The following is an 11,340-nucleotide window of genomic DNA, read 5'->3' on the forward strand; positions in this document are numbered from 1 at the left end:
GTAGAGAGATCAGCTACAAACAAATTGCCCTGTAGAGAGATCGGCTACAAACAAATCAACCTGCAGAGAGATCAGCTACACACAAATCAACTTGTAGAGAGTTCAGCTACAAACAAATTACCCTGTAGAGAAATCGGCTACAAACAAATCAGCCTGTAGAGAGTTCAGCTAAAACAAATCAACCTGCAGAGAGATCAACTACAAACAAATCACCTTATAGAGAGTTCAGCTACAAACAAATTACCCTATAGAGAGATCGGCTACAAACAAATCAACCTGCAGAGAGATCAGCTACACACAAATCAACTTGTAGAGAGATCAATTACAAACAAATCACCCTGTAGAGAGATCAGCTAGAAACTACACACAATGTAAGGAGTTCAGCTACAAATAAATCACCTTATAGAGAGTTCAGCTACAAACAAATCACTCTGTAGAGAGATCAGCTAGAAACTGGACACAATGTAAGGAGTTCAGCTACAAGCAAATCACCCTTTAGTGAGTTCAGCTACAAACAAATCAACCTGCAGTGAGATCACCTACAAAAAAGCACCTTGTACAGAGTTCAGCTACAAACAAATTACCCTGTAGAGAGATCAACTACAAACAAATCAACCAGTAGAAAGATCAGCTACACACAAATCAACTTGTAGAGAGATCAGCTACAAACAAATCACCCTGTAGAGAGATCAGCTAGAAACTAGTCACAATGTAAGGAGTTCAGCTACAAGTAAATCACCCTGTAGAGAGTTCAGCTAAAACAAATCAACCTGCAGAGAGATCAGCTACAAATAATCACTTTATAGACAGTTCAGCTACAAACAAATTACCTTGTAGAGAGATAGGCTGCAAATTAATCAACCTGCAGAGAGATCAGCTACACACAAATCAACTTGTAGAGAGATCAGCTACAAACAAATCACCCTGTAGAGAGATCAGCTAGAAACTAGATACAATGCAAGGAGTTCAGCTACAAGCAAAATCACCCTTTAGTGAGTTCAGCTACAAACAAATCAACCTGCAGTGAGATCACCCACAAAAACGCACTTGTACAGAGTTCAGTTACAAACAAATCACCCTGTAGAGAGATCAGGTAGAAGAATTTACCTTGTAGAGAGTTCATTTACAAAGAAACCATCATATAGAGAGTTCAGCTACAAAGAAATTACCCCGTAGAGAGTTCAGCTAGAAGAAGTCACCTTGTAAAGAGTTTAGCTACAAAGAAACCATCATGTACAGAGTTCAGCTACAAAGAAACCACCTGTACAGAATTCAACTACAAACAAATTACCCTGTATAGAGATCAGCTAGAAGAAGTTACCTTGTAGATAGTTCAGCTACAACAATTCACCCTGTAGAAAGATCATGCTAGAAGAAGTCACCTTGTAGAGTGTTCAGTTACAAAGAAACCATCATGTAGAGAGTTCAGCTGCAAACAAATCACTCTGTAGAGAGTCCAGCTACAAAGAAACCGCCATGTAGAGAGTTCAGCCTCATACAAACCACCTAGTAGAGAATTCAACTACAACAAATCACCCTGTAGAGAAGAAATTACCTTGTAGAGAGTTCAGCTACAAAGAAACCACCATGTAGAGAGTTTAGCTGCAAACAATTCACCTGTAGAGAATTCAGCTAGAAACAAATCACCCCGTAGAGAGATCAACTGGACGAAGTCACCTTGTAGAGAGTTCAGCTACAAAGAAACCACCATGTAGAGAGTTTAGCTGCAAACAATTCACCTGTAGAGAATTCAGCTAGAAACAAATCACCCCGTAGAGAGATCAACTGGACGAAGTCACCTTGTAGAGAGTTCAGCTACAAAGAAACCATCATGTAGAGAGTTCAGCTGCAAACAAATCATCCTGCAGAGAGTTCAGCTACAAAAAAATCACCCTGTAGAGAGTTCAGCTAGACGAAGTCACCTTATAGAGAGTTCAGCTACAAAGAAACCATCATGTAGAGAGTTCGTCTATAAAGACACCACCATGTAGAGAGTTTAGCTGCAAACAAATCACCTGTTACAGAGAGTTCAGCTACAAAGAAACCATCCTGTATATAGTTCAGCTACATTTCAAGTCACCCAGTAGAGAGATCAGCTGCAAAAAAAATCCTGTGGGGAATAATGAGCATGTAATAAATATATGTATATAATTTGTATAATTACTAATAAAATCAAAAATAATTGAAGTACTAAAATTCTTCTTTAAGTTCTTTTCTTCTTCCTGTGGTAAAGAAAAAAACACATGGGTTAAAAAAGCCCCAAAGCCAGCCATAGGCCGGCTTTGCAGTATACAAATACAAAAAGAAGTGATATCTAATCAAAAACAGCCAAGCTGTAAAAAAAGGTGCGGCCCCCATAAAGGCCAGGGTGAAAAAAGATGTGAAATCCAAGGTGGCGGCCAAGAAATGGCTGTGATGGTAGGTTAATGGTTACATTTTAATAACGGCAATTCAGGTGAATTTTGTGCCGCTTGGTCTTGGCACCAAATTCACCTGAATTGTTGTTATTAAAATGTAACCATTAACCTACCATCACAGCCATTTCTTGGCCGCCTCCTTGGATTTCACATCTTTTTTCACCCTGGCCTTTATGGGGGCCGCACCTTTTTTTACAGCTTGGCTGTTTTTGATTAGATAATAATAACTGCACAATACACATAATGACAATATTGATGATACAGCCCTTGCTCGCCCCTCCTCGAGCCCGGCTGCTCACAATGCAAATTGGTCAGCCGGAATTCGGGTGTACTAGTACAGAGGCGAGCTAGCTCAGTATAGCTAGCTAGCCGCTGACAAAGGTAAATTTAATCGTTGCAGAGAATGTAGCAACAATGCTTGATAGAAATCACTTGATAGCACTGGGTAGTCCGAGGAGTAATCACTTTAAGCCCCTTGAGTCACCCGGAGCCACTTCACCTGTTCATTACAGGTGGAGCTGGAGCCATGTCATTAGTGTAAACAAGGAACACATTTAACAAGCACACACAGGGTCTCAAAATGCTATATGTAGCAGCAAGAGTTCACAGAATGCCCTTAGGAGTGAGACAAGACTGTGAGCTGATAGCGTAACCAGGTGGAACTCACAGCTAAAAATGATAAGATCTGTGTTATCTATTTCAGAGGACAAACTAGAAGGCTTAGAAAATGCTCCAAAACTAGCATCGCATGAAAAAACATTCTTCGGGATATTATGGAGATCGTTACACCTTTTGAAGAGGCTACAGATTTCATCCAAGTTGGTTGTGTTCCATCAGCAAGCTATGTCTTGCCATGCATTCGTGGATTACATCACCACATGGAGAATATGGTGTCTAAGTATCACTCTGAGTTTGTCCAAGGCCTAAAAATGTCTCTCAAAAAATGCATGCCATATCATGAGGAGAATGAGGCAGACACTTTAGCTGTTATTCTAGACCCGCGTTTTAAGCTTTGATGGTGCTCAAATGATGCTGAAAAACAGAAATCAATTGATCTACTAAAATCAGCACTAGATAGAATTATTCCAGTCACACTCAGCAAATGCAGCCACCCAAGTTTCTGAAGAAGTTGAACCTTTACCCCAAAAAAGGAAAACATTGTTTAATTTTATGGAATCAGATTCTTCATCTTCTCAGAGTCAAAATCAGCCAAGCACACTTGATAAGATGGGAGATTACTTGGAAACTGTAAGTGCACAGATGTCTACTGATCCAGCTAAGTATTGGAGAGAAAATCAGGAGAAGTATCCATTTTTAGCAATGCTGGCCAAAGATGTTCTTGGAGTACCATCATCCTCAGCTCCTGTAGAGAGGTTATTTAGCATTGCTGGCAAGGTGTCTATTCCAGAGAGATGTTGGCTCACTGATAAAAGATTTGAATAGTTAATGTTTATTGGATGCAATCATGCACACACATCACAATGAAGGTTTTACTACATATATTCAACTGTCAAATGTACTTATACTTGTACTTCAGTACTTTAAAAAGTACTTGTATTGTACTTAAGTACTTCTTGTAGATAAGATACTGTACTTGTACTTGTGAAGGTTTCAAAGTACTTGTACATAAGTATTTTGAAATGTACTTGACCCCAAGCCTGCAAAGTAGCAACAACAGAAAAATTGATTTGTACAGCAAGTATAGGGAAAATAAATTACAGACGCCTACAAAAACGGTTGTGACTTACCAACAAATCGAGATACGGAGCTAAAATTTTCACCATCGTGTTTGCCATGAACAGGGGAATCACTTACTGGGTAGGTTTTGCCTTTACTCACCCTTTTTTACTGCATACAAAGGTGGAATTTGTGAAGAAATATTGATTGCACACAATCACCTCGACGTGACATAAACAAACGCTCTTCTGTATCGTTGGGTCTACTGCAACGAAACAAATATTTTCCAACTGCTCTTGAGCGGGCAAATAAGGTGATATCCAGGGTTTTATCATTAGTTCCTTCCTTCACTAAGAAAGAAGCGTTCAAAAATATATGGAATTTAAGCATCTATTTGCATTTCTTACTGTTGTTTTTGTTTTGTCTGAGATATTGTTTATCAAAGACAGCTACGTAACAATGCCTTCCAAGGATAGAGCGAGAAGGAGTAGGAGGAAGTAAACAAATTCCATTATGGAACTAATAAAGACACAATACTCTCAGACAGAAAGGATAAATATGACAAGGACAAAAGATCTGGGCGTCACAACAAGGATTATTATAGAGACGTTGTGGCATCACGAATGAAGTCAGCTGAAAGCAGTAAAGTACATTATGAGAAAGATTTAAACACTCATACAACCTAGCAACAGTGTGAATATTACATTTAGTGTCATCACCTCCTTCTATCGTGCACTTGTTATTATTTGATAGGTTGGTCTCAACTCTTCTGTTGCAAGTGGAGTCCATGCACAACCTAGCAACAGTGAATTAATTAGAATACACTACATTTAGTGCACTCACATTGTGCTTGTTCCTCCCATCCAGCCTCCTATATCACCTCCTTTTATTGTGCACTTGGTATAATCTGATAAGTTGGTCTCAACACTTCTGTTGCAAGTGGAGTCCATGCAACAGTGTGAATCAATTAAATACACTACATTTCGATTGTTATTCTGAGCTTGGTCTTTCCTCCCATTCAGCCTTCTTTATCACCTCCTTCTGCCATGCACTTGGTATAATTTGATAGGTTGGTCTCAACACTTCTGTTTACAAGGCAATCCATGCACTACCTACAGGGGTGTAGCCAGAAATTCTGGGAGGGGGTTTCCACTGGTAGTAGATCCCAGATGCTGACGAATATTGCATACCAAAAAGGGCTGATTTTCATCTTAAAGGGCTGATTTTCATTTCATCTAAGGCACAAGCAGCCATCTAGCTGGACTGAATATCCAACCAACTAAATGACTGCAGATAATGGTACTGAAAAGAACGGCTTTTACCATATTCCATTTTTAATGGAAAATTATGTGTAGCACTAGGATTGTATGCTGAAAAATTCAATGCAATATCTAATTTGAGCTCATCTGATAACTCAGATTGAAGCAGCACTCCTACATCCTTAGGTGGCATAATTGCAGTGCCTTTTGTTGAAGTACCCTCATTGCTCGTTTGCCTCTTGTGTTGTAATCTGTATGTATGTGTCACGAGAGATCATGAGACTGACCACGTTGTGCTTGATTGAGTGTAGCGGGCGATACGTGACAGTGTAGCAGCGAGGGAAAGAACTCGGATATTCGCAAAGAATATTTTACATGGTCCTTCGAGCCGGATACGACCCAGCTGAACCTAAGGATTCGCCCAGCTACTGTACCTCGCGAGCAAGCCTACCTTAAGCAGCCGACGCTTGCCTCCTAAACGAGAATTCCTTGGTACTGGGTTAATGGTACCTTGAGAGGTGAGTACTAAGCTGTGTTTAAGTGTAGTTGTTCTTTGTTACTTTCACACTTTAGTAGGTGCTCTCCAATTGGAACGGGGAGCACCAGAGTCGCGGAATCCTGGTGAAGCCGATTGCTGCCATAGGATACACCAAGTAATTTAACTGGAGTGTGTGAGTGGTGTACATAATTTAAGAGTAGAGGGACTACATTAACATTTAAGGCATGGCTGAAGGGTTAAGTAGAAAGAGAAAAGTGAGAGGTGGACATTGGTCATCCACCAAGCGCACAATTTCTGCATTCTATGAATCAATGGAAAGTACAGAAGACACAGATATGTTGTGACTAAACTGGAACAGTGTAGAACCACCCTTAAGGAAAAACTGGAGACCTTAAGGCAGCTTGGTGAAGAGATCCTGGAATTGGTGGAAGAAGGTGAAGTTAATGATGGGATTGAACAATCAGACATCTGTAAGGAAAGGATTCATGTGGCAATTATTGACTCAAATAAGGCCCTAGAGGCAAAACAGAACAGTCGAATACTGGCAAGCATGGTTCCTCCCTCTGGTGATACGGACAGTGATTCACCTGCTGCGGTGACAAGTAGTAAGTCATCTGCTGAGATAGTAACCAGTGAGACAGCCACCACTGTGGTGGCAAGCAGTGAATCATCTACTGGCATAGTGACAAGCGAGACGACTACTGATACAGTTAGTCCCACACTAACTAGTGTAACTCCAGTGTCCATGGTTACCCCTCTGGTTATGTCGCCAACCATTAATTAAAACAACCACAGCAACATTTAGTGTTGCAGCAACAGAATCAGTTAGCACTCCAGTTGCTCCTCTGATGTTTTCACCAACTGTTTCAATGGTCTCGATCCATCCTCATCTCCCACTCATAGGTTCTTCCAGTATTATGTCAATGGCCCTGACTCTGACCACAGTTTCCAGTGCCTCACTGTTTGGTACCCCGGCTAGCTCAGTTGTGGGACATGCCACAAGGGTCAAGTTACCGAAGTTAGCACCTAAGAAGTTTAACGGGGACCTAACTAGGTGGTCAACATTTTGGGACTCATTCGAGTCATCTATACACCATCACCCTGACTTAACAGACATTGACAGATTCAACTACCTGCATACCTTACTGGAAGGTCCTGCAGCTGATGCCATATCAGGATTGAAACTGACATCTGCTAATAATAGTGAAGCCATTGAAATACTGAAGAAACGATTGGGCAACAAATGCCAAATTATTGCAAAGCACATGGATTTACTAATGAATATTGATCCTGTCACATCTCAGCATAATCTGAAGGGACTACGCCACCTATATGATACTGTGGAATCCCAAGTTCGTAGCTTAAGGTCATTTGGAGTCTGCGGACTCTTATGGTAGTTTGTTCTCATCAGTGTTTGTAAATAAGTTGCCACAGGAGCTTAGACTAACCATCAGTCGTCACATAAGAGATGATGAATGGGCCCTTGATGCAATAATGAAGGTAACTGAAGGGGAGATAACTGCTAGAGAAAGAGCTCTCGGCATTCTTTGTAATGGACCTAAGAAGACAATGAAGGACCCTCTTACTGCCAGCTCATTTTTGGAGTTTCATCAAGCCCTTTTCTGTTAAATGCAACCATTAAACACCACCTTGAGCAGTATAGTGAGACATTCCCACAGTTCGTCCAATTATTCTTAAGGTCTGTTTATGTTGATGACCTGAGCTTTGGTGCTGACAATGATGACATTGCTTATGAGCTTTACATGAAGTCCAAACGCATACTGAAAGAGGGTGGATTTAATCTCAGAAAGTTTGTTACTAATTCAACCTTGCTGCAACAAAGGATTGAAGAGTCTGAAGCAGAGTTTGCAGATGGATGCTCAGACTACAGCAGGACTAAGGTCGAAGAAGAGGACAAATTATACACTAAGAACCTTTTGGGGGGCAGGCTGCGACAATCAGAAAATGAGCAGAAGATCTTGGGGGTAGTATGGAATTTTGTGAATGATGAACTTATCTTTGATCTTAATGAGTTGGCCATACTGATCCGGGGCACAGAATCCACTAAGAGAAGAATCGTTGCTATTGCTACCAAGTTTTACGACCCAATAGGGTTTGTGGCTCCAGTTATCATTTGCTTCAAAATGTTGTTTCAGGAACTTTGCATTAATAAGATAGAGTGGGACGAACCATTGTCAGGTGAGTTACTGACAAAATGGAAGTGACTTGTTTTAGGGTTCCAAGGAGTGGCCACATCAATCCCAAGATGTTATTTCGAGCTTTTGGCCAAGGAAGGTAGCCGTTGTAGTCTCATGGGATTTTGTGATGCATTAGCTGGAGCATATGCCGCAGTAGTGTATCTGAGGATTGAAGGGAGTGCTGGTATCACAGTTAACTTTGTGGTATCAAAAACAAGGGTCTCTCCAGTTAACAAGCAATCTATACCCAGGCTTGAACTACTGTCATCACTGTTATTGGCAAAGCTCATCAGCAGTGTATCGACCGCATTAGAAACAGAGATCCAGTTACAACCACATTGTTGTTATAGTGATTCTAAGGTGGCACTGTTCTGGATTAAGGGTACCACCAAAAAGAGTGGAAGCCATGGGTTGAGAATAGAGTAAATGAAGTTAGGAGGATTGTACCCGCTGATTGTTGGAAGCACTGCCCAGGAACTGATAACCCCACTGACATCCCTTCAAGAGGCATTACACCTGCCGAACTAGCCAGTAGCAAACTGTGGAGGTATGGTCCGGACTGGCTTGTTGCAGGAAATCCAGTGCTTGAAGAAGATACAGGTAGTTGTAGCATACCAGAGGAGTGTATGAAAGAAATAAGGAGCACCCACTGTAACATCACACATGCCTCTCAAACCACGCTGGACCTGGACAAGATCATTTGTTGCAGGAATTTTAGTCGTCTGCAAAGGCTACTCAGAGTAACCAGCTATGTACTTAAATTTGTGGAGCAATGCAAGTCCAGAATAAGAACCCCAGAAGTGGTAGAAGCTGAACTGACAGCAGCTGATATCAACAAGGCAGAAACCCTGTGGGTTAAAGAGATGCAGAAGGATTTGTTCCTATACAAGGATTTTCCAAATTGGAAAAGACAGTTTGACCTTTTCCTTGAAGGGGGAGTATGGAGGTGTAGGAGTAGGCTAGGTAACTCTAACATTCCTTACAACACCAAGTACCCAATGCTTCTTGCAAAGTCCCACTACCTGGCCGTACTAATTGTACAAGATGCACATAAGAGAGTAATGCATAATGGCGTTAAAGAAACTCTAACAGAGATCAGATCAAGATACTGGATCATGAAGGATGAGACAGATCATACACAAGTGTGTAATTTGCCGCAAACTTGAAGGCGTACCTTGTGCTTTACCATCACCCCCTCCGTTACCTGAATTTAGAGTCACTGAGCAGCCACCATTCATGTACACAGGAGTTGACTTTGCTGGCCCCCTTTACATCAAAACCCAAGGTCTAGTCAATATGAGTAAGGTTTGGCTTTGTTTGTTTACATGCTGTGTCACCCGAGCAGTCCACCTGCACATTGTCCCTGACCTCACTACTGATAGTTTTCTAAGATGTTTCAAACGCTTCACTGCTCGAAGAGGAATTCCGCACAAAATGATATCAGATAATGGGAAAACATTCAAGGCTACAGCAAAGGGCATATCCGCCGTGTTGAGTGACTCAGCGGTGCAAGGTCATAGCGCAGGTACTGGTGTGCAGTGGTCCTTTAATCTAGAAAAGGCACCCTGGTGGGGAGGCTTGTTTGAGAGATTGATAAAATCAACGAAGAGATGTCTTAAAAAGACAATTGGTCAGACGAGAATTAGCTATGATGAATTATTGACAATTGTTACAGAGGTAGAAATGATTTTAAACTCTAGACCTCTTTCTTATGTTTCAACTGAGGATTTAGAAGAGCCGCTGACACCGTTGCACCTTCTCATGGGCCGCAGGATACTAAGCCTGCCAGATCCATCGTGTGTACACAGTGATCATGAGGGTGATGATTGGCATAGTGTGACTAAGGAATTATTGAGCAACAGAGCACGGCACCTTAACATGACAATGCAACACTTCTGGAAGCGATGGAGAGGCGAATATCTCCTGCAATTAAGAGATTGCCATCGTCAAAACATCAAGGGTAAGCCATGACCACTGAAACCAGGAGACATTGTGGTAGTTCACAGTGAGAAATGTTTAAGAGGCCTCTGGAAAATAGCCAAGATAGAAAGATTGCTAGAAGGAGCTGATGGGCAGGTCAGAGATGCAGTAATCAGAGTACCTTCCAAGTCTTCAAGCAAGACACGGAGACGTCCGTTGAATTGTATGTACCCATTGGAGATAGAGTGTGGAGCACCAGTTGATCCAGTTGATGCCATGGATAACGACAGTCCACAGAAGGAAATGAGGAAGCACAGCTACCGGAAGATGTTGGGTTTCATAGTCGACCAAAGAGGGCAGCAGCGCAACGAACTAACCAGTTTTTGAAGACAGTAGTCAGTCAATTGTACGAAACGTGACATTTACAGTCATATTGTAGTGTTGTACGCATGTATGTAAGTAACATTTTAGGATTTAAGACCCTCCGTTGACCATATAAAGGTCAACCGGGGGAGTGTGTTGTAATCTTTACATATGTGTCACGAGAGATCACGTGACTGACCACGTTGTGCTTGATTGAGTGTAGTGGGCGATACGTGATGGTGTAGCAGCGAGGGAAAGAACTCAGATATTCGCGAAGAATATTTTACACCTCTCATCAACAGCTGATATCTCATCCGTTACTGAGGTTGACCTTTCTGGTTGTTGAAAGATCCAAGAGCTGGACTCTCAGTTTCTGACTGGCATTGTTCATGGCTCTGACATGGTTGAACCCGGCTGAAATTTAAGAGAACTATTAACCACCAAACTGGATAACATTAAGTGTCAGTGTTAAGTGTCTAAACTTGAATTATTTAAAGCATTTGGCTAGCTAGCATGAACACCACTCATAATTATACAATAAATAATTAAACAACATAATAGCAGTCACTTTCACAAATGATACCTTTGCTTCCTCTGTAACGTATCTAATGTTAACGGTTTTGCTTCATCACTCACGTGGACACTTGTACCCACTAAATCCAGAGATGCCAAGGTTCACAATTACTTAGGAGTGAGATTGCCCTACCCTGACCAGACGTAGGTTTACAATTAATGTGCCACAGAGTCGCCGTTGTTATTTTAGGAAGGCTCTACACAAGTTACCATGCATAAAGCAACGTACAAGTTAATAGAGTAATTGTCATTTACAGGATGTAATGATGGTGTAATGCATATTAGCTAGTAGTCTAGTTCCTCAATACATAGACAACTTAATGCATCTATTATATTAGTGCAGTTGGATAGCTGAACTATTTTTCCTCGAATTCATCTGCAGTCACTTCATGGCTAACTCTCAGCTTTAGATAGAACCCATCACACAATGAATG

The 11,340-nt window shown here is 41.3% G+C and overlaps 1 protein-coding gene across 1 annotated transcript; it reads left to right on the forward strand.

Annotated features, from left to right (window-relative positions):
- The first annotated feature begins 6,775 nt into the window (after window positions 1-6,775).
- Window positions 6,776-9,216, forward strand: LOC136243945 (uncharacterized). Its single transcript, XM_066035484.1, has 4 exons — window positions 6,776-7,204; window positions 7,287-7,456; window positions 7,552-8,051; window positions 8,432-9,216. The coding sequence occupies exons 1-4, from the start codon at window positions 6,776-6,778 to the stop codon at window positions 9,214-9,216; spliced, it is 1,884 nt and encodes a 627-aa protein (XP_065891556.1).
- The last annotated feature ends 2,124 nt before the right edge of the window (window positions 9,217-11,340 follow it).

This window comes from Dysidea avara, chromosome 14 (assembly GCF_963678975.1).
Source record: "Dysidea avara chromosome 14, odDysAvar1.4, whole genome shotgun sequence".
Taxonomy (NCBI): Eukaryota; Metazoa; Porifera; class Demospongiae; order Dictyoceratida; family Dysideidae; genus Dysidea; species Dysidea avara.